Below are 24,540 nucleotides of genomic sequence, written 5' to 3'. Positions count from 1 at the left end.
GATAGCAAAACCAGATGGCAGCTTCATTATAAATAAGTTATAATACAGAGAGATTGTCGAAGTAGGCTAAGATGCACAACCACAGCAAATTGGCCATTAAGATATCTATATACCCCTGGCTCTTATTCTACAAAAATCAAATAAAAATATTCCTTGACCACATTTGAACCACCATTCAGAGCATATCCACCCATTTGAGCAAGTCGCTGAAGAAAGATTGAACCCTACAAACAGAGAATTGCTGAGTTCTTCATACTGGAATAAAAAGAGGTCTTGAAAAACAAAAAAGTGAGATTAAACCTTACTTCATATGTCAACACTTAGCCAAAATTTATTCCCTGTGCCAGTGGGAGCTCATTCCCGTAATTGATTGTGCTGTCAAAAACATTAATAAAATGTTACTGAAATCTTCAGATCTAGAGTGACAAAGTTGTAAAAAGCAGGTCATATATCATTTTGAGTATCATAAACAGAATTGTTTCAGACTGCAACATCGATACTTACAAGGTTCAAATAAATGAACTATGAAGTCATAAACCTCAACTAATCTGGATTTGTGAATAAAACAAATTTATCACACCCACACACACACATATATATAAGCTAATTTGCATTTGCAATGGTTATTAAGTTTACCATGTTGAACGCCGCATATATTGCTTCCAAGAATCACTTCCAGCTTCACGACCACCCCCAGTAGCTTTCTCACCACCAAAAGCACCTCCAATTTCCGCACCATTTGTAGGTATGTTCACATTCACAATACCACAGTCACTACCATGTGGTCTGCAACAAATGGATGTGTAAGAAAATTTGAGGAATACATTACATACAGGAGACAACTAAATCAAGTCTAGTTGAGAGATCCAGAAAAAAAAAACACGACCAAAATGGCATTAGGCTGAGGTGCTTGCATTAAATTTTGCTTACTTGATCTGAACCTAGTCCTTTGGTACTGACAAGTAACAACTAAAATTAAGAAAATTTGATGTTATAAACATGACATACAGCACAAACCTTGGTGAGCCATCCAAATCCCTCCTAGACAAAGTTTTCACTATTTAACCAACATGGAGGGAATGACTTCAGCAAGGTAGATTACCAAGCACATAGGAAAACATCTGGGTTAGTAAGAATCCAGTTTCTCTGTCCATCCCATTATTTCTTGGTCATCAATCTTAACTTGTCTGTCATTTATACAACCCCATCCCCATCCCCTCCGATATAGAGAGAAGCATGAATAAGAGAAGGGACCAGAACAGAGTTGCAAAATGCTACTATTCACCTAGACAGCTGGACTGGAATATTATATTTTTCCAATCTCATATCTTTAGTTCCATTCCATTAATATCTTTTTTATTTTTTTATGGCTATTGAGTTAATACGACTGTTTTCTAATTTCCACCAGGTTACTATATAGGAGTAAATTTTATTTTTCAGTTGTATTGGCAGCCATATAATCTTTACTAAAACCATGTTTTAATTATAAATGAAGGCAAATGACTGTTGATCAGTCAATGATTAGATCAGAAAACTTGAGATGTTGAGAGATATGAACAGTAAGAGGTCACGGGTGAGAGACATGGGAGATAGTGAGGTGCTACATCCAAACTATACTTCTTGTATCCCATTTTCTATTTTCATCACACCCCCCCCCCCCCCCCCAAAAAAAAAAAAATTTTGTGTGATCTGCTACAAGTTCTGTAATCAATCTAGAATTCATTAATTGTTGTCCCATTCTTGAAAACCAAATTAGCATTAAATTTTGTCCAAGAAGTTCCTCCAGCCTGATGTAACCCATCCCCTCCAACTCCCAAATCCCCCCCACCCAAAAAAAAAAAAATATGTAACCCAACCTAAGTATATCCAGTTAGTAGGCTAGAGAAATAAATTTCCCATCATCACATACTAGTGCCTTACTATCATCCCTTTTAATACATCTAACATGGTCTAGATCTCTACTCTTCCTATCACTTATAAATAGCTTTTCCCCTTCATTTATGCCCAACGTACTATATAGATCTTCTTCCTTTGCCATGATTTTCTTATCTTCATTTATAGGAACTTATATCTTTGTAAGTCCTCTACATCCTTAGCCCTTTGCCATGTCTTAAAGCTAGTTTTCTTATCTTAATGACTATTTTGGATTTCATCATTCCACAAACTAGTCTCTCTATAGGAATGGCGATTTCCTTTGATGTGACCACCAGTCTCACCCTTGGCTTAAACCCTAAGTGGGGCCCACTATATGGCTCCAAGAAGCCTCCCTAGGCTGGCCGAACCCCACAAGATGGGTATTTTTGGCATTTTCAGCCCCATTTTATTGCTGGAATTAATTCCAGATTTAGTCATAGAGTCCAATTTGGTTTATACATCTTAAGTCAAGTTAGTTCTTGAATTAGTGGTTAGTAGTTGAGTGTCCTACAAAGTTTCTTCCAAGTGAACTTTCTTAGATTAGAGTTCTAAATTATTTAATCTTTTATTATTAGCATGTGACTGTTATGGACCATTAGATGTTTCGATTTTATTTCAAGGGCTGAGATTATGTGGTGAGATCCTAATCTATAAAAGAATCCCACTTAGGCTATAAATAAGAGCTTATTCTTTCTTTGTAACTTAAGTCTGATTATTGAATAAAATTGAGTTAAGGATCATGCCATCATGGTTCCTAGTTGAGATCCTAATCTATAAAGGAATACCACTAAGGATATAAAAAAGAGCTTATTCTTTCTTTGTAACTTAAGTCTGATAAATGAATAAAGCCATGGTTGAGTAATTAAGAGTTCTATTCAAGGATCAGCACCTCCATTGTTATTTCCAGCATCTACAAGCATTCAAAGCCATCTTCTTCAAGTTCCCTCAGCAAACAAGTATGTACAGCAGGCCCCTTCCCCTTCCCCTTCCTCCTCTCTCACCCGCAGCCTTCCCCCATCCCTCATCTTCCTTGTGCAACCCTAAGAACCCCCCCCCCCCCCCCCCAAAAAAAAAAAAAAAAAAAATCATAGACCCTCCCCATCCCTTTCCCTTCAATCCCAGCAGCCCCCTGCCCTTCCATCACCTTCTCCTACGCCTGCAAGACATCCCCTTCCCCTCCCCTGTTCTGTGCACCCCTGTAAACCTCTCACCCTTTGCTGCTGCAACACTACAACAGCCTCCCAACCCACACCCCTTAGCCCCTGCCACCCTCCCCACCCTTCCTCAACCCTTCCCCCCACTTCCCCCAGCACCCGCAAGCTTCCCCAACCCTTCTTCCCTACAGCAACACTAAACCCCCACCCCCTGCAATTCCCTATTCCCCAGCCCCTTTGCCTCTCTTCTTCTCCCTGTAGGATTGCACCAACCCCTAGACCTCAGTCCTACCGTTAGTTTCCTTAATAAGACCTACTTCCCTAGGTCTGAAAAATTCCAGTGTTTCATCTTCTTCATCAGAAATTTCTACAATTCATCTTCTACTTCTATGCCTAACCCTAATTCAACTTAAACCTCACCCACACCCTAAAACCTTTAGAGCTAAGTCTGAAATTACAAAACAGTAGCAACAGTCCATTCTCCCCCCTAGCCGAAATCCTAAAACCCTAGTTTTTAATCCCTACATATTAAAAATGAGACCTGGAATATGTGTCACAGCAAGGTTAAGTGTTTAGAACCACCCTACAGACCCTAGAATAATCATTCTTTTTGCTAGAGGATTCTGGGCAGCCCTTAGTTTTAAGGAAAACTCTCAAAAAACATAACCTTAAAACTGGGTTTACATCACCTTTTGATTCACCTATGACCTCTTCAACCACATTCCTAATACACATAACCATGGTTGTCAAAGCATCCACCTAGGCGGCAAAGTAGTTTTTCAACCGCCTTGTTTTAAACCGCTTAATTGATGCCCAATCTGCAAAGGAACTCCAAGACCCAAAGTGACGCCCATGCCCGTCGGCAACAAAATGTGAAGCATGAGCCATACTCAACATCAAGAATCAATGAATTAGTGAATGCCTAGGTGGACACTTTAACAACCATGGTTTGATGAGAAGAACTTATGTTTTGAGTTCTTTTTTTGAATAATTTTTTATAATTATGATTCTTAAATGCTTCTTTTTTTTGGATGAATATGACTATTGAATATTTTTGGGAAAATTACATAATTAGCTGCTAAAATAGTGTTTTTTCACCTCTTTGGACATTTTTATCCCTAAAATTGACCATACCGGCATAGGGGTGAAAATGTCCAAAGGGTATGAAAAAATAATGACTTTACCCTTTTGGACAAAATAGTGATTTTCCCACTTGATGTGATGAGTTTTAGGGGTTAAAAATGTCCAAAAAGGTGAAAAAAATCAATATTTTGGTTAGTTTTGTAAATGCAAACTCAATTTTGGCTAATATTGTAAAGTGACACATTGAATGACTATTTTTGTAAGGGGAAACCTAAAAACAGCTAATCACATAATTTTCCCAATATTTTTTTAGCTTATTATAGAAAGTAGTTGTATTGAAAAGTAGTTGCATTGAAAAATATTGGCCCAATCGCTTTGGTAGCCTTATTGCCACCTAGACGCGCTTTGTTGCCTAATCGCCTAGGCGGAGCCCCAATTGCTTTGGTCGCCTTTCCACCTTGACAACCATCTCATTCCACATCATATTAGTATCCCCCTCAAATTCCTACTTTCCTAGTCTAACTACTTTCTTAATGAATATTTTCAGCAACCTTCTTTTAAGTTCCACCACTTTATCCTAGGGTAGTTAACCTCGCACCTTTTATGAGTTTGTGGAGTGAAGCAGACATCCAAGACCACAAAACAATTACCACAAAGAATGTTGTGAATAATCAGGCAGCTCTTCATACATGCATAAATATTGGTCAGCATCAGTAAAATTCATTTAGTTGTTCCATACTCACCCGATCCATTTAAAGATCACATCTGGTCTCTTTGTGAAGATCGAACTACTCAATCCTTGCGGTACGGAGTTGTTCATTTCAATTGCTTCGTTTAATGTCTGTAAAATTTTGGTACTCAAAAGTAAGTATTTCTTGAAGAAAATTAATTCTAAGACATTCACTCCCCACTGATACTAATTAATTAATAAGAAAGAACGAATGAATGAACCAAAGAAACTTAGATGAACCAATGGAACATGAACAGAATTATCAATTTGAAAATATATACCTGAAATTTCATAACAAAAAGAACAGGAGCAAACAATTCTTCTTTGACTACAGCTGCATCTGAAGAAATCTCAATTATCGTTGGCTCCACAAAGTTTCCTCCAGATTCAATGACAGATCCTCCAGTGAGGATCTTCCCCCCCTGCACAAATTCAACTTTGACTAACTTAAGAAACACAATGCAATGAAGAATTCTGATTGTAAGTCTCAAAAAAAATTGTTTTACAAGCTTACATCAACTATAATCCTTGGATCTAAGAAGCCAAGCCTTGCAAAAACAGACTTTTCAGATAAAATGAAAACAGAAGTTCTTCGGTTATCAGGAGAGGCTGTGATCCATGGATATCATCAAGCAACTACTAAATATCAAATCCTCGATTTGACATTTCTTGAAGTAGATGTTTAGCTGATATTTTCCAGTAAACTCGAAAAAACAGAACTCTCTTCAAATGCAAAGCAATGTGTAATGAAATCATGATCCAAGCCAAAAGAATATTCTTTCATGGTATATCAAGTCCTGGATTTGATGTTTCTCAAAGTAGATGTCTAGCTAATATTTCCATAAACTTGAAAAAAAGAACTCTCTACAAATGCAAAGCAACAAGTACCGAAACATGATCCAAGCCATAGAATATTCTTCCACAGTATAAAGAAATAACAAGAGATTCTCATGAAAGGTGATCACAATATTATGACAAGTTAAAATAACTGAGAATTCAGTTGTGGGTTTGGAATCACTGGAGATAGTACATGCCTGTGACTTTATAATTTCGATGCCCTTCTCAAAGTTTTCTCTTGAAGCACGGGTATGCAGTGGCCCCAGCAAAGTACCTTGCTCTAGAGGATCCCCAATTTTGACTTGTTTGTACACTCCGAGGAGTTGATCTAGAAAGCTCTTATATATACTCTCATGCAAAAACTAAAACCAAGGTAAATTCAAAATTAGATTAAAATAATTCAATTTTCATGACATGATTAAAATCTCAAGCAAAAAGGAAATTAGTAGATGACAATCATGACATTACCAGTCTACGACAAGTCGTACAACGTTGACCTGCTGTACCAACAGCAGCAAACAAAACTGAGCGAACAGCAAGCTGGATGTCAGCATCATCCATGACAATTATGGCATTGTTCCCACTTAATTCAAGCAAGCATTTACCAAATCTCTCACTAACTGTTCGTTGAACGCTTTGACCCACCTGAACTCAGGGATATCAAAGTTTTGGTTATTAATAAAATGACTTTTGGAGTCATAGCCTATCAGAAGAAATGCACAATACATATTTTAATCAATTTATTGAAGTAGATCAAGATTGAATAAAGGCAAAAGGAAACGTCATGTTCCCCACCCAGAAAGGACAAGGGTGGTTTCTGAGAAGCTAGAACCTCCAAAGACTAACAGCTAAAACAACCATATACCATAAGCTACTAAGAGAGTATTGCAGTGATTACTATAAACAATAACAAAGACATGCCTAAAGATAAAATAGATACAAGAAACAGACATGTGATCCCAAGTACCTTGGAACTTCCAGTGAACGAGACCAGTGGTATGCGTGTATCTTTTGCTATTGCTTGCCCTATTTCGGCACCACCACAGAAAGATGTGAAAATTGCACCTGGTAAGTTATTTTTCTCAAGAACCTCAGCCACTAGCTGTGTCATTGCTATGGTGATCAAGGGAGTTGTGGGAGCTCCTTTCCTATAATCCATGGCACAGTGAGGAAATAGTTTTCAACATAAAATTTGAAATTTATGGAAAAACAGTAATTGCAAAAAACTTTTTCAAATGAAAAGTTCTCTTCTCAGGCAATTTTTCAACTTTTAAGGTGGCTACAAGCAACACAGGCACGAAATAGACATGGAATTAATGTCTTTGCAGAAGAACTGGTCTATAATCTCTCTGAAATTTCTCTTTCAGACAACTGGATGCGTGTGTGAATATGATTTATATATGGAGAGAGTCAATTTGACCAAAAGTACAACTTTAATATCCACATCTGAAACTCTAGTAGTTCATGGAGAAGTCATGGACTCATGGGCAGCTGCTTCATAATACAGCATTGAAGCACTGTTGGACTTTTTCTTGAAAATGTAGAGGTAAAAAAGTACACAGAAAAACATACAGCAACCAGAGAGATAAGAGCTTCAATAAGAATGTGCTTAAGATAACAGAAACAGCTCTGTTATCAAATTGTGCATGTCAGGAAAATGGCTCTGTTATCAAATTGTACATGTCAGGAAAATGGCCTGCAGATTGGTTAAATAGCATAAAACAAAGAACATGGGTTCTAGATGGTACAACATGAACTAGTCAACAAAGTAATCTTTTGATCATGCACAGTCCATAAAAAAAAATTAATCTGGTATTCTAAGCTACTCCAGCAAGAAATGAGATTAGAGTCAAAGGCTCACCAGACCACACAATTGCCACAGACCAACGCAATGCAAGCATTCCATCCTATGGCACACAAACATGTGAAATATATTAATTAGGAAAACGAAAAGACTATTCAAATGAAATTAACCAAACCCAATGTAACAGCATTCTCATTTATATATCTGTAATTCTGTACAGTTCTGCATTGCTTAATGTACATCAGGAAAGAACTGGAGTTCCTTCTACCTTACTCATATATATTTTACATCTTAAGCTCGTTTTTCTTGAACTCTTCAGTTTCATTTATAAACATCTTAAGTTCTAAGATTTAAAGAGGATCATGTGTTTAATTTGCCGAACTAAGCAACAAGAAATAAGGCATCAGCATAGCTTGAGGAAATGAGAAAAAGGTCATCTTCAGTAATCACTAGCAATGTTGAGCATACAAATGAAGACACCCACCCGCAAATTCCAATGTGAACTAAATTGGTTAAAACAGTCTTTAGGCATCTGAATGGCTTGAGATTTCTAGTCCAGCCGTGGTGGAAGAAAAATCATAAATTTCCTTCAATTTGTTCATTTGATCCTTGCCTTATAATTTTGTCAGATGCAAGATCATCCTAGATAACGAAGTCAGAATGTCAACTCACTTCATGAGGTGGCAGAGAACCAGACAAGACCATTCCCATCCATCAGAGGTTACAACAACAACAAGCCTTTTCCCAACTACATGAGGTTAGCTACATGGATCCTTGCCTTACAATCAGCTCTATTTGAAGTCTGCCCCTAGTTCTTCTAATTCCTTCAACCCGGGCTAAATTGCTTCTCCACAGAGGGGCATTTAAAGGCCTCCGTTGAACGTGGTTATGCCACTGCAATCAACTTTCTCATAGCTTATTATCATTTATCAGAGTTACTCCAAGTCTAGCTCTAATATGATCATTCCTGACCTTATTCTTCCTAGTTTTGCCACTCATCCATCTTAGTATCCTCATTTCTGCTACACTAAATTCAACTATATGACGCTTCTTCACAATCCAACACTTCACACCATACAACATAGTTGGTCATATGACTTTCTTATAGAATTTCCTTTTGAGCTTTAAAGGAATACGTCGATCACATACAACCCCAGACGCACCTTTCTGCTTCATCCACCCTATTTTAATCTTTGGGGAACATCATCCTATATCACTTTTTTTATTTAGAGCAAATTGCACCGGCACCCCAAAATGGAGGCCTTAAAGCACTGATACCCCACTTTATTTTTGAAAAACACAGACACCCCAAAGATAGACTTTCATTGGACACATTAATCCAATCTATTGTTGAAGACTGTTAAACCACCGTTCATTTATTTGTTTTTTAATTCAAAAAATATCCTTATCAAAATCTGAGGGAAAAAATAACAAAAACGACTACACCATGGCCACCGGACTTTCCTTCCTCTTCACTCTCCTCCTCCCCCTACTCTACTCTCTCCCAACACTATCTTTTTCTTCTCCTCCGGCCAGATCTATTCGCTGCAACAAAAATGACTACACCACACAAATGAAGGTCAAAGCAGCATTTCACAACCCATATCAGTTAGCTTTATGGGTACCCAACACCTACTGCTGCGACTGGTACTGCGTGAAATGCGACTACAACACTAACCGAATCTCAAGCTCACCATGTTCCAAGCAACATTTCAAGTCAAATTCTGGCTGAGATTGGCAACCTCCCATACCTCAACAACCTCGTTTTCCATCACATCACCAACCTCAATTCCTTCGACCATCACTAAGCTCAAGCTTCTCCAAATGGTTGAACTCAGCTGGACTAATCTATCAAGTCCAATCCCTTCTTTCCTGAGTCAAATCCCCAATCTCGAGTTCCTCATGCTCAGTTTCAACTAGTTCACCGGTTCAATCCCCTCTTCCCCCGCCAATCTCCCCAAATTGAAAGAACTCTCACCAGAAAAATCCCAAAATCATTTGGGTTTTTCGAACAGTCTATAAATCTCTACCTTTCTCACAACCGGCTCTTGGGTGAGCAAAAGGAATGGACAGTTGAGAGCTAAATTAACTCGCCATAACTATGAGGGCAACCAGTGAGGTGTTACCAGAGTTTCCCAATCTCTTTAGACGTGATGTAAGAAGCAATTTGCTTTAACCTCCATTTTAGTTATTACTTTCCTGTTACACCAATGGTGAGTGATTTTCAGAATTTCATTACTTAGTCAGAAGTTGTACAGGGTCTCAAAGATTGAAGGGACGATGGAGCCCAGACAAATAAAGCCTATAGTGCAATTGGACCTTCTACAGAACAAACCCTATTGCCCCTACAAAACCGGAAACAATAAGATTAGCAGACAGGAGTAGAGGACTAGATACTGTAGTGTGGAAGAAAAGGAATTGTGGCTTAGGGCACGATGAAGAATAAGTCTGATAGAGAAGGGTAGATGAAGTCTTTTCACTCCATTATACATAAGGGTATAATGGTCTTTACGATTGTACAACTAACCATTCTAACAAAATAGGACCTTTGTGTTTTTCAAACATAAAGTGGGGTGTCAATACTTTAAGGCCTTCATTTTGGGGTACCAGTGCAATTTTCTCTTTTATTTATGATCGATCAAGGTATCTAAAATAATCATTTTATGGAATCTCCTTTTCACCAAATGATGTAAACTATTTCCAGAGGCAACATAGGGCCTTGGGTTACTTTCCCCAAACTGCATGGCCCCTAATTGAGCCAGGGGTATCAGGTTCATTCTGACAAATTTCGTGGAGTCCAAGATCAAAGTGTCATTAGGTTCACTAGTTATTGGGACCGTAGATCTAATTTTGTTTTCTTAATTGAGTCATCATTTTGAGATTTATTGAAGAGTCCTTGTTAAGGAAGGATTCCTAGGTTGTGTGGGAATCCCCTAGTTTTAGTTTGCTTCTTGTTAGGATTCTATAACTACTCTTAGATTCCAAATCAGATAGAATTAAAGTCTTTAGTTAAGAGTCATACTTAGAATTAGAGTGTTAAGAGTCATACTTAGATTTAGAGTGTTAGTTTGAAACCAAGTTGATTTCCCAAATTGAGTCCTAGATTGTTTTCCTTTTAAAGGCTATAAATAAAGCAGCCTGCCATTTCCAAGTAAGCAAAGCCCAGCCCCTTTGTAACCCTCTCCCCATTCTCCTAGCCCATCTGCAAGCATCCCCAGCTCTTCCCCTCTTCTCTGCGGCAGCAGACATTCCCCTGCTTTCTAAATTCTTAGATCCCCAACCCCCAATCCACCCCCTTCCCGTTCTAGTTGGATTGCTCCCCTCCCTAAGGCCTAGTCCCACTACTACATCCACCATTAGACCTTCCTCCATTAGGTTTTAGAAATTCCTGCACTTCATCTTCAACCTCTAGACGTAAACCTGAGTTTTACTAAAACCCCTATAACTCCCAAAACCCTCGACCAAACTTCAAACCCTTTTAGGATTATTATCTCCTACACCTACGCTACTTCTGCTTCCAATTCCTAACCCTAGTTGACTTCCTAAGAGTACTACCTCAAGTAGGAAACCTCAAACTAAACCAAACCCTTTGGGATTCAACTTAAAATTACAAAACAACACCAGTCCCATTCCTAACCTAACCAAACCCTAAGATCCTAGTTTCCAAACCCTAACTCATAAACACAGTTCTGAGAATACAAAACAGCAGGAGCCAAATCCTAGCATCCTTCAACTCAACCCTAAATCCCTTGAAACCCAACCCTAAATCCTGACTTCAGACCTGAAACTATCATTACAGCAAGGATTCAAGTTTAAAACCCTACGTTCCTTAACCCCAAGCCAGGCCAAATTCTTCCAGGCCTTACCTTACCCTTGTGAACTTAAAACCACCCCAAAGACCTACCAGCGAAGGCATTCTCAACCCTAGAAAACTGCTGGTTCCCAAGAGAGAGGTTCCTTGAGTGAGCCTAATTCTAGGGCATAATTCCAATACCTAAACCCTAGAATTTGATTCACGTCATTAAGTCTCACCACTTCATCTTTCGTCCGATCACGACTAAAGTAAAACACTATATATTCCATCTTTGTTCTACTTAGTTTAAAACCTTTTGATTCCAAGTTGCTCTCCATGATTCAAATGATGGAAACTTAAAACCTTCCTTTTTGTATTTTTATTGTTCTGCTACACTGATTGCTTATTAAGGAAAGATAAGGCTGAAATATAAAACAATTCCTTCAATTGGAAAGGTCAAAACCTCACCCAGAACAGCACACGGGAAGTTGAAAGCTGTAATTACACCAACTATTCCAAGAGGATTCCACATCTGTGACATACAAAGCATGAGCAGACAGCTATAATTAGCATATGGAGGAATTACTTTCAGTTAACATATCCAAAATCACAAAGACAAAGCGCACCTCCAACATCATATGATTTGGTCCTGTAGAAAAATATAAAGAAATGCAAGGAATTACAACACTTGGAAAATAAAGTGATTAAAGAAATGTGGGACAGAAAGAAATATGCCAATTAGATGTAGAATAATTCAGCAAGGCTCCATATCTAGTTACAAAGATCTTGCAATGATACTCCTGGAATCCTGCGGAAATTTTCCACCATGAAAAAGTAAATTACTGTTTTCTTACGTTCTGAGGGTATGATTGACCCGTTCAATTGCCGGCTTAATCCCACAGCATAGTCGCACATGTCAATGATTTCCTGAAAATGGTAACGCTTTTGATCTTAGAGAGAATAAAAATTATCACATTACACAGTTAAAGACAACCTCTGAAGTGTCTAAAGCAACTAATGCTTACCCACCGTAAAAGCATGGAACTACAATTCATCACACATACCTAAGATATCTTAAGTTGAAATTTATTGTATCCTGATCAGACTATATATATAGAAGGTTACGTGAAGTTAAAAGGAAGTCAATACTATGATGGCTCAAATCAAATAAGAGTAAAAAGAATTTTAACCCAATAGGCCTCCTAGTTGGCATCCTTAAATGCTAGATAAGACCTACACACAAACACATGTGCTGAACACAGTGACACACACACCCTGAACCACATACTCTAGAACAAGAGTGGCACTGCCCAAACACAGCACTGATGGAGCAAAAATTTGAAACTTCTACAAAAACTAGCACAATGTTACACAAGCAGAAGCTGAACAATGAAAATTTTCTACTGATCTGTTAGATGTCAGGGGTAATAAGGGAAAAAGAATAGAGAAAAGAAGGATTTTGACTTAGCACCAGAGCCTCGTTTCATTGTTTAAGTCAGATTCTTTCAGCTGTCTTTGAAGTTTTCTATTCTGATTTGAAATCTGATTGCATTCTATAGATAAAGGCTTGATCTATTGGAGGCTTTCAAGTTAACAAAAGCCTCCAAGGTGTTCTGCACATCTTCTTCTTCTTTCTTCTCTTCTTCTCTCTAGTTCTGTTGCAACTTTACATGGTATCAGAGCAGTAGGTCCTCCAGTTCTTTTCGTTCTTGAAGTCCTATTTGTTCAGAAGATCATTGTGATACCTGGATACACTATTGCTGCTGGTTTGAAGGATGTTCTAGGCTTCAATTAGGGGGGGGGGGGGGGGCAGGCAGCACCATACACTGTATCTTTTTTGGCTGAAGTCTGATGCAATAAGTACTTAAGCTTCTGGTTTTCTGAAGAATCTTTTCCAAAAAGCCTAATACTACAGACCCTAACAGGAAACAGTTGATGCCTGTATCTTAGGACAAATGCTGAATTCTATGGAGAAACATCATTTGGATCTTGTTACCCATATTGATATATTAAGGAACTATGGGAGAACTGGAATGTGCTACATTCTGGTTATAAGAAACTTTCCTGCACATAGGAGCTGTCCCAAGAGTTGTACTGAGTTGATAGGAAGAGTCATCACTAACCCAATATTTTGCGGACTTCAAAAGGATGTATGAAGAGCTTAATTCCATACTTCTCATCACTTCTAGCGTTTGTAAGATGTAGAACCCGCGTGAACAACTTGCTGTTATGAGCTTTTTATGAGGACTTTGGAAGAAGTTTGATTCAGTAAGCAATCAAATCCTCGGGGGAGACAAAGTACCCACCTTATCTGACACTTCCTCATTAGTTCTCCAGGTTTCTAGGGAGAGATACTACACCTAATAAACTTCTGCTCTTGCCTCTTTCAATAAAAATTGTAGACCCAAATCTGGAAATACTAATGGTCCTGGGGCTGCTATTGAAAGAAACCCCCCCCCCCCCCATCCACTTCTTAGGAGTCCACTAACATGTCAGGACTAGTTAAGCTTGTCCATCAATGTGGTCAGCTAGGGCACATACAAAGATTAGTCACAAGGCAAACCTCCTTAGATCACCAATACTGCTACTACTAGAGAAACAACTTCTACACCTCCACAGTCTGAAGACAAAACTGTTCCGAGGATTTTATTCACTTCACCAATTTCAAGTAGCCAAATCCCAGCCATCTACTGCCATGCTCGTACAAACAAGTAATGCAATAGCCTACCTCTGATCCACCTCTCAGCCTTGGATCACTGATTCAGGTGCCTCTAGTTGCATGATTGGCATCCCAAGTATCCTTTCCTATTTCTATCCATCTACTTCAATGGTCACCCTTGAGGATGGTTCCCATGCCACAATTAAAGGCACTAGAATTGTTTCTCTTACCCCATCCCTAACCTTATCCTTAGTTCTTTATTTACCAGACTTCTCGTTTAGTTTATTGTCAATTTATAAACTTACTAATTACCGTAAAATATAATTTTTTTATTACCTTTTCTTTTGGCTTTTGTCTTTGTCAGGATCTTACAAAGAAGAAGATGCGGTAAGGTCATGAGTCTGGGGGGGCTTCAGAAAATTCATTTTGGTGTATTTTGATGATATTCTGGTGTATAACAGGTCTGTGAAGGAACACTAGTCCATTTAAGATCCACCATTGTTTTGTTGACACAAGTCACACAATATAGCTTGGCAGTGAATTGGAAGATGTGCTTGTTTGGCCTGGAGACATTAGAGTACTTGGGGAACACCAAATCTAAAGAGGGAGTAGTAGCAGACACAAGGAAAATTAAAAGTATGGTTGAGAGGCCCCAACCCTGAAATCTAAAAGCCTTACATGGATTTTTAGGCTTGACCTTATACTACAGGAGATTCGTCAAGGATTACGGGAAGATGGCCGCACCTCTAACTAATCTCTTAAAAAAGGATGCCTACCAATGGGAAGGGGCAGCACAAACACATTTGAAGCATTGAAGAAAACTATGACCACTATACCTATACTAGCTATGCTGACTTAAGGAAGGAATTTATGGTCGAGATGACAGTTTGGGTTTAGGGCTAGGAGCTGTCTTTATTCAGGAAGGCACCCAATTGTTTATTGGAGTCAAGTGTTATCCCCTCAAGCAAAGGCAAAGTCAGTATATGAGAAGGAATTAATGGTGATAGTGCTAGCCATCCAAAAATGGCATCATTATTTGATTGGAAGGCACTTCAAGGTGTGGATAGATTAGAAAAGTCCGAAATATTGATTGGAACAACGTATCGTCGTTGAGGACTAGCAAGAGTGGATCATGAAGCTGTTGAGACTGAACTTTGAGATCGTTTATCGACCAGGCAACGAGAACAAGGCTGTGGACACACTCTCTAGACAGTAGGACAATGCTATGCACCTCTTTTTTCTTTCAGCAGCAATATGGCGAGGAAGAGGGGTTGAAGGAGGAAGTATAGGCATCATACCCCTACGAAAGTAGTCTAAGCTCTATTAAAATGCTTACAGGAATATCCAAATTGCCAGCTCAAGAATGGAACCCTACTCTACAAAAATAGGCCAGTGATACACGAAGACTCTCAACTTATTCCGAAGTTGCTGTCCAAATTTCACTCTACACCATTTGGAGGTGATTCAGGGTTTCTAAGAACCTACAAGCAGCCGGTAGGAGTAGGGTATTGGGTTGGGATGAAGGCTACACTGTCCAAAAATTTGCAGCCAGTTGTGACACATGTCAGCACAGTAAATATCAGGCCATGAAGGTGGCAAGTTTCTTCCAACCATTACCAATACTGGAGTGGATTTGGGAAGATATTTATAGATTTTATTGGAGGTCTACCCAAGATTAGAAGTGGGGACACAGATCTGTGGTGGTTGATTAGCTATCGAAGTATGGGCACTTCATTGCTTTATCTCATCCTACTCTGCTAAAGATGTAGTTGTATTGTTCAGCAAGGAAGTCACCTAGCTATATGGGTTTCCTAGATCTATTGTCTCTGATAGTTTGGATGAAGCTCTTCAAATAGGCGGGAATTCACTTGAAATTCAGCAATGCATACCACCCCCAAACTGATGGACAAACAGAACTGGTCAAATGCAGTTTAGAGATCTATTTAAGGTGTTTCTATGCACGACAACCATGGGACTGGATTAACTGTCTGCCTTGGGCAGAGTATTGGCACAACACGACCTCCTATTCAGCCACTATGATGACTTTGTTCCAGATTGTGTACGACCGCGAACTACCAACTTTAATATGGTAGGAAGATGGCTGGTCCAAAGTGGATGAAGTCGATTTGTTTCTCCAAGATTACAATAAGGTATTGGATGACCTCAAGTCAAATCTCAGAGTGGCCTATGACCAAATGCCTATTTCAGCTGATCCACGCCAAAGAGAAGTGAGTACCAGGCGAAGAGCTCTTCGTCAAACTCTAGCATTATCGCTTCATTAAAGTCACCCAAGCAACCCAATGAGAAACTCAGCCATCACTTATGTGGGCCTAATCCAATCATTGAGCAAGTAGGTCCAGTTGTGTATCAACAACTTTTTCCCACTGATTTAAAGGTGCACCCTGTGTTCTATGTCTCCCAGCTGAAGAAAGCGATCAGACATCATATCAGTCCACAGCCACTCCCGTCATGCTTGGCATAGGATGGAGAATTGCAGCTCATTCTGGAGGAGTTACTGGCCATCTGTTTCTCACCAGTGTTGATCAAATGGAAAGGGCTGCATTTGAGTGAAAACACTTGGGAGGACTACGATGAGACATATTACCAGTTTCCAGATTTTCACCTTAAGGACAAGGTGAAAACTGTTGGGGGTGGGGGGTGTTGATAGGCCCCTTGTATCATGAGTATATACTAGCAAAAATAGAAAGAGGAGCAAGGGATCGTATGTGCAGCAAGAGAGGAAGGAAATCAGATCTGACACGAAAGTTGCTGTCCTAGAATGGAAATAAAACTAAATTAGAGAGGGGGTGAGATAACTGATTAGGAAACTGATGTAACCAGGGTGGGGCCCCCTAAAATTGGGCCAAAAAACCAGACCCAAAAAGGGCACTTAAAGTTGACTGGATACCCCAGGGGTATTTCGGTCATTTTCCAAGCCCCCTTTTGGGCCTCAATATGTGTCTTGATTGAATCCCCTTGATCCAAGGGTCATGGATCTACTTTTATTTTTCTGTTTAAGTCAATAGTTTGAGAGTTATAGTCTTTTTAAAGTTGAGTTGAGCTCGTTAATTGTAGATAAGATTCCTTATCTAGGAAGGATCTTATCTTTTAGAGTTTGTTTTTATTTGGAAGCTATTAAGTGTCCTAACAAGATTTCCAATCTAAGGGTTGTGGTCTTGTAGTAATTTGATTCCTTTTTGAATGTGGTAGTCTAATATTGGGATCCTCATCCATTAAGAATTCTCAACCCCAGTCAAAGTCTTTTATTTTTAGGCAATAAATAGCCTCTTCTTGTATTGTAATTTTCGGCTTGAGTTTATGAATGAAAATTGACTGAAGAATTGACTGTAAGATTCGTGGGAGCCCTGGGGGTGATCTGCGGCTGGTTTTGCTTTTGTTTCTGCACTTTCAAGTTCGTCACCTTCTTCTTCAAGCTCTCAAGCAACAATTCCAGCAAGCCTTCTCAGCATACAAGTACAGGCCTTCCCCACCCCTTCCCTCTCTGTGCTAGCTACCATTCCCAGCCCCCTATCCCTGCTGCCGCCCCAAACCAGCAGCACCCCCACACGCTGCAAGCCCTAGAAACCCCTTCCCCTTGCTATTTCAGGCCTATAGGTATTAGGTACCCTTCCCATCCTCCTGCGACTCCATAGTTCCTCTCCCCAACCTGTCCAGCCAGTACGATTTCCCCTAAAACCTCCCAAACCCCTTCAGTTCTGTCTTGATAAAGAAACCAGGAAGTTTTTCATATTTTCCTGAGCATAATAGAAGCTTCCTAGTTCCTGAAACCCTAATATCTGTTATCATTCAGACCCCATTAGTGGTGGTTCCTATCTAGAAGATCCTGATAGACCTAACCCAAACCCTGGGGTACATTAGAAACTGATTTAGGGAACTGTTTACTGTTAATATTGGGGAAGGTTAGGAAGCCAGGCAGATTTTGAATATTGTAAGCAGGGGGAGAGCTGCTGCTCTCGGGTACCTGTAGGAGGTGAACCTACTGATGGTTATTATCTCAAGTATTTGTGTTTGTTTTGTTCTTGAGTTCAGTAATTAATAAAATTTAGTATTATTAATATTATTATCTTAAACCATCTATGTTCTATGCTTGCTGTATTTTCTGGGGACTGTAGAAAGTGGGGCAAAAGCCATTGTTAAGCTAGAATCGGGGGCTTAGCAGACTCAAAGTCTAACTCTAACTTCCTTTTACTTAGGTAACCAAAAAATAAATAAAATACTTAATTGGTTAATTCCACCTCTAGTTAGACCACAAACTCTTGAACGATTCAAGTTGGTTATGGGCTTCCAAAGTCTAGCGTACTTGTCCAACCAATCAAGTACTGCTGCATAAAGTTATTTTACTATCATGGTCCCACAGACTGTCAGGGGCAACTTACCATCAAGTATGGTTGTGCATATCAATAAGTTATAATGGTAGGAACAAAGCAACCCCCAACCCCAACCAACAAAGAAAAGGATGATCTGGTTATAGTTTGGAAGATCAGCATGTAGCTTGATGCGATCAAAGACAACTGTACCATGATACAGATCAAAGGTAGCCCACTACATGCCTTTGGAAATTATTTCTAATGCATTCAGGATTATTTATTTGTTCTTTTTTAGTTCATTGTGAAGATGTAACTGCTGCACATTAATAGAAAGTTAGATTGATTATTTTATAGCCAGAAATTGTATGCAGATGCATGATTTCTTTTGACAAATTTAATCTTTTCCTATCAGGACAAACAAATAAGGATGCAGCACTTGTTCTTCCATTTCCTATTGACTGGATAAAGGTGAAAGCTGCCTATAACATCAGTACCAACAAGAAAAAATTCCAGATCTTATTTTACCTGAACCTCCCCAATTCCTTCGGGAAGTATCTTTCCCATCTCAAGCGATACAAGTCTACCAAGATGTTGCAATTTCGTTCTCAGTGCATCACCTATCTGTCTAACAATATCACCTCTTTTTGGTGCAGGAACCTGTGAGGAATGATTGAATACCATCACCGAAAAAATTTAATTCACAGAAGCATAGCTATTGAATGCATTAGTAAACAAACCATATAAGGTTCAACTCTCAAAGGAATTTGTGGGAGTGATAAAGTGTTTGAAGAGGAGATGCACAAATAAAGAAAATTTTTGACTCACTTGCATCCATATCTTTGCTGCTTCATTACAAGCTTGCATGCCCTCATCATAATCTTGAATAGATGCTTCCACTACCTCAGCTATGTTCTGAAGCAAAAAGAACTCAGGGTTAGTGTTTCTTTTTTGCTACTCAAAAAACATATTGAAAGATTAGCAACCAGATTATAAAAGACAGTTACTGTTGCATGGCAACAGTGTGAAGTTTCCAACCAACGTTTCCAATTCCTGGAAGAGTAATGTAAGGATTAAACCTCCAATGCCCTCCCCCCCCCACCCAAAATAAATAAATAAAGCAAGAAAGGGGGGGGGGGGGGGGGGAAAGGAAGCCACAAAATGGAAATGAAAAGGAGCAAGCATGACAATAGTCCAAACAAAAGCAAATCCCGTAACACCGTTAGACAATTTAAGAATTTCAGTATCGAAAACATTAGTAGGTTAGAAATACAACCATTGCACAAAATGAAAAGAAATGACCAAATGTTGAATACAGAATATCATCAATTCTAGGTTTCCCTATCAACAAAATAAACAAACCAAATGTAACCTGCAAAAGATATCTTTTAAGGTATGCTAGCTGCTTTTTCGAAAACACCATACATCGCTTTTCATCAATTATTCTAGCCAAAAGAGAGGTGGAAAATATGACAACACTTGTAGCAGTTTGGTAAGGCAGACAACTACACCCATCAAATATAGTTAGCAGGAACCCAGTTTGCTGCATCTGTGAATTACTTTTTCCCTCCCTTTGTTTTTTCTGTTTGGGGGAGGGTTGCTCTGTCTTATTCTTTAACATTAACCATCTGATTAAATTACTTCCCCTGTCTGGTAAATATGCTTTTCACAAGCACATCATTCAGGTAAATAAATAAATCAGGACCTTTTGGATAATGTTAAACAAAGATCTCCCAGCTAGGACATTTGGTGAAAAATTTAAGGGGAGAAAAAAGGCTTAGAGATAATCAGTTCAGTGTGATAAGTAATGGTTTACCTCCTCTTGTTCCAAATCATCAATGGGTTTGGAACATAGGAGAAGCTAACGTGAAGCCTACTCTTCAAGGTACTATACATATAAATGGCCAAGTCCAACATGAGAAGTAAAATCCTATATCATTATATCTCGTTACTTAGCAGTAGCTCTCTTACCATGTAATGCACAAAACCCAATTTCTAACTAGTGAGTTAGATGACACTATGAAGATCAGCAGCTTCTGTATCCTACTTTCTACAACATCCCAGTGTTATCGTAACTAAATATGGTCAGCCACATGAATCTTTGCGCTCCAACCAGCACTGACCGAGGTCATACTTGATACAAGGCCTAAGCTATGACTGTCTTCTTGCCACTTTTCCTAGGATCACTTTAGGTCTGCACTAGCTCCTGCAGTTCCTTCAATCTCAATTAAATAACTCCAACTTACAAGAGTATCCAAAGGCCTCAATTGACATGGTCATGCTACCTCACACGACTTACCTGTAGTGTACCATGTATCAGAGTCGCTTCCAAATTAGCTCTTTTATGATCATTTATCATTTATACTTCCTAGTTTTCCTTTGCATTCATCTCAACATCCTAATTTTACGGTTCTTAACTACATTACACATCATAAATTATAGCCAAGCATATTACTATCCTAAAAATATTTTTTCAGTAAGTTTTAACTGAAAAGGTTGATTAGACACCACCCAAACACACCTCTCCACTTCAGTTATCTTAATTTAATTGTGTATATGATCTTCTTTATTTATGATTGTCCCCATATACATAAAATAATCATTTTGTGGGATCTCTATCCATTAATTTTCACCTCCTCCTCATCCATCCTAATGAAACTGTTATGCCCGAATCTAACCCCTTCAAGTGAACCATGGTCTATCCCACAAGTTGGTTCCATAACCTGTTCACACAAGAAGAAGAGTGAGGGTGGAGGGTGGGCTGACTTTGGGGTTGGTCAACCATCTTCAAAGGTTAAGTCAGGTTTAGGAATAACACCACCCCGAACTCAGCAAGTAATGAGAGAGTAAATGTGCATTACTAGATACAGTGGTAGGTGAAAGGTAAATATAGTTGAACCCGAATCTTTGTGGGTTGTTGGATTGTCCAGCGTGACCCTGATCTCCTCCAAGACCGACACATGGTTCATAGGGATAGGACCATTCTGACAAGCCTACTCGTAACATTGGCATGGTAGTGGGGGCTGAAGTGATAGCTCCAGGTCTGCACACCCAACAACCTTATGGAACAACAAGACCAACCAAGAGATCGAATCAAATGAAGGGGATATAGAACTACTATTATTGTATTGAAAGAAGGCGAATCGCTACTCCTCACTCCTCATGAATAAACACTTCTACAGAAACAACAGTAGGAACGGCGTCCTACGCAGATGTGGGTAGGTTCAATGTATCTCTAACATGTACAGTATGTCAGACCTCGAGACATGAAATTTCTCCTGCCTTTCTATCTTCAAGGCCAAGGGTCGAGGCCTGTAGTTCCGACAACTGTATGGCTTCTTCCTCGGAGGTTGGAGTCGATACTCAAGCCTTGACAAGGATGACCAAGGAGAAAACTTCAGCAATTCCAAATATCGTGAGTGGGGAGATGGGCCTCTGCTATGGTCTTGTCATTTTCCCAGGGTTAAGGCCTACGGTATGGTTCATTCTGGTCCACATAGATTCCAGTCTGTCTTGGGTCAATGCCTTGGTATAACAGTAACTAGGCTGCACACCATGCACTTTTCAAACCTAAAAAAAATGATCTTCAACAAAAGTAGGATAAAAGTTGCTGCCCAGTGCCCGTGATGACTAAATAACAAGGCAACCCTAGTCATGATTAGAGACAAGCTAGAGGCACACGGCAACTAGTTATAACTAACAATGGAAACACACATACCGGGAAGGAATAGGATGCCTAACTTCAGAATACTAGAAATTGCCGGAAGTGACCAGGCCTAGTTGTTTTAATTCAGGGAGTATGTGAAATTCTGGCTTTAGAAGCCGAGTCTGAATCCACTGGGGAGAGGACTGTGCTCCCCTCACATCCCTCCATCACACATTTAAGAGGGCCAGTGCTTTGAACCACAGAGCCCTCCTCTTAAACATGTGGTGGTAAAGGTGAGGATCCCAACTCTTAGAAGGCAACATTTGCCCCCTAGAGCCATCGTGACTTAAAAACTAAGAAACCGGGATTGTGTAGCTGACTCCCAATTTGTTGTTCGACATTCTCTGTTGAGATTACCCAAAAAAAAAGAAAATTGTACTTGCTCCATCTGGGCTCGATCAGATGCGATCAAACGAAAAGGTATGTTAATCCACCCAGAAAACTCTCTCATAAGTTAAAAGTACTGAAATCAAACTTGGGTTTAAGGATGAAGATACCAAACCTGATTGTTCGCTGGATTGACAGAGGTTACCACTGGACCGTTCCCTTTCCACTTGCCATTTACGTAAGCGCCAGGATTGCGAGCACCCAATCCCACTTCCTCCAAGAACTCGTACTCTTTCCTCAAGAAACCCATCTGCAAAACAAGCGCAGTTTCTGATGACGATCAGTAGCCGGGGAAGAAAGAAGAAAGAAATACAGATTTCCAAACTTACATTCAAAAGGTTATGAAATTAATCGACTTCGAATGACTGATTCGAGAATTGGAAGCTCGACAAACCTCCTTCTCTGCTTTGATGATCGCTGACAGATTTTATGAGATTTTTAAACAGATTCCGTTATAACAGTGAAGAGTGACTAGGAACGACGGATTGGTACTTATACCAGAAAGTATCTAAAAGAACCAAGAAAACGATACGTTAGCTCATTTTGGATGTGAGGTAGGGAAATATAATATGATCTGCCGACCAGGAGAGTATCTCTATTTCACTTGCTGTCATACTCATCTTTGGCTGGTGGGCCCACAATAAAGCCATCATTGCGTGATTGGAATGGAATGCTTCCAATAATTGATGCATAGATGTGTGGCATGGACCATGGATGCTAGTGCTACCTAATGCATTCCACGTATGAAATGGTATATAGTATGGATAAGACGATACAGCAATGACACGGACGATGTCGATCACGACAAGGTACGCATGAATAAGAATGACGTCAACGGTCTTCGAGTATAATTTTGCATCCTTATTTTATTATTTTAATTATTATTTATAGTATCATTACCATTATTGTCATTATCAGAACAAATTTAAATCACCTAATGGTGTAAATGGGTGGACTAGACGAGCAAAGCTCTAATAACCACCGGTTGGAAATAGGCCATTCTACCCGGTTTGAGAGGTTGAATGCCTTCCTGGAAAGGATATCCGCTATTACATTGGATTTCCTAGACATGTGCCTGGCACTGAAATGCTGAAATTTTGAAACAATGTACTGTATGTCTTGGAGAATCGGAAGAATATATGGGGGAGGGGTGGACTCATTCATCACAAACATAATTAGATCCTTGTAATCTGAGATCAAGCTATCGGAACAGCCTCTCGACAAAAACTACTAAAGTGAAACTACGTAGAAAAACTACCCCTTGAACTCGGCTTGAATAAAGATTTTCAACACCTAAATGTTCCACTTTTAGTCTTAAGAGTCTTCTTTCACAAATAAATTATCTTGCTAATGAAATTATCATATTACCCCTTGACCCCTTCACAAAGTAGATACTTGTGTAGAGCTTGACAGGTACGCCTATATGGCAAAGCCAGATGGCAGGTCTGAATCTTATCCGCACTTTTACTGCTACCATCGCTACAACTGTAGGAGTTTTTTGTCCCCTTATGTGGGTGTTATCTGTCTATCGCCCTATATGGGTGTTGTCTGTCTGTCCCCCTATGTGGGTGTTGTTTGTTATTTGGTGTCTTTGTTCTAAGGGTTTTGTGGATGTGATCCATTTTGGACTTGACCCAACCCTTATCCCGGCTGACCTTGTCTATTGCATGTACGATAGTTTGGTCTTTTTCCGCCACTTGATTCATTTCAAACCTTGTGTACTCATGCAGATGTGTTTGTATTTTTTTTTAGTTATCTGAATGAAGTGCTATGTTTACTCAAAAAAAAAAAAAAAGAGTAAGATACTTGTGTATACACTCATATTAGTTTTGTATTTGCTTTCTACCCAATTCATATCTTTTTGAGCTTCTAGTCATACACAAATTGTTCTACCAAAAATAAATTTGATGCGCAACCTGTTAATTATATGATTTTGTGTTTTTTATAGTTTACTTATTATAATCTTATGTTATAGCTAGTTTACTTATTGTAATCTTCCATTCTAGGCACTTCTCTCACTTATTGTAGTCATTTATTTTAGGTAATTCTCTTTTTTTTTTTAATGGAGAAAGTTTCTCCCATTATTGTGTTTATATACATTAATTTTTTCAATGATATTCATACCAATTTTTATTCAAATATAAACTT

General features: G+C 39.1%; 1 protein-coding gene and 1 pseudogene across 1 annotated transcript; one reads left to right on the top strand and one right to left on the bottom strand.

The window, feature by feature from the left end:
- Positions 1–22,917, bottom strand: ALDH7B4 (aldehyde dehydrogenase 7B4). Its single transcript, XM_089164362.1, has 16 exons — positions 22,722–22,917; positions 22,508–22,642; positions 19,128–19,214; positions 18,828–18,959; positions 12,170–12,242; positions 11,942–11,964; positions 11,784–11,847; positions 7,580–7,625; positions 6,686–6,866; positions 6,187–6,363; positions 5,916–6,080; positions 5,163–5,303; positions 4,895–4,992; positions 637–786; positions 306–375; positions 1–224 (listed from the first exon to the last, which is right to left on the bottom strand). The coding sequence occupies exons 2-15, from the start codon at positions 22,640–22,642 to the stop codon at positions 321–323; spliced, it is 1,527 nt and encodes a 508-aa protein (XP_089020488.1). The 5' UTR covers positions 22,722–22,917; the 3' UTR covers positions 1–224; positions 306–320.
- Positions 8,970–9,606, top strand: LOC149011959 (polygalacturonase inhibitor-like; annotated as a pseudogene).
- Positions 22,918–24,540: the final 1,623 nt, after the last annotated feature.

Source organism: Hakea prostrata, chromosome 7 (genome assembly GCF_041222555.1).
Source record: "Hakea prostrata isolate BN-2017 chromosome 7, UWA_Hpros_2, whole genome shotgun sequence".
Lineage (NCBI taxonomy): Eukaryota > Viridiplantae > Streptophyta > Magnoliopsida > Proteales > Proteaceae > Hakea > Hakea prostrata.
This window is presented reverse-complemented; position numbering and strand designations above follow the sequence as displayed.

What these genes read in the sequence shown, in the direction of transcription:
- ALDH7B4 (XM_089164362.1), bottom strand. Translation starts at nt 22,642, where the DNA reads ATGGGTTTCTTGAGGAAAGAGTACGAGTTCTTGGAGGAAGTGGGATTG. An exon ending in TGTGGCAATTGTGTGGTCTG is followed by an intron (nt 6,867 to 7,579) that starts GTGAGCCTTTGA and finishes CATGGATTATAG; the next exon opens with GAAAGGAGCTCCCACAACTC. An exon ending in TATATGCGGCGTTCAACATG is followed by an intron (nt 376 to 636) that starts GTAAACTTAATA and finishes TGTTTTTGACAG; the next exon opens with CACAATCAATTACGGGAATG.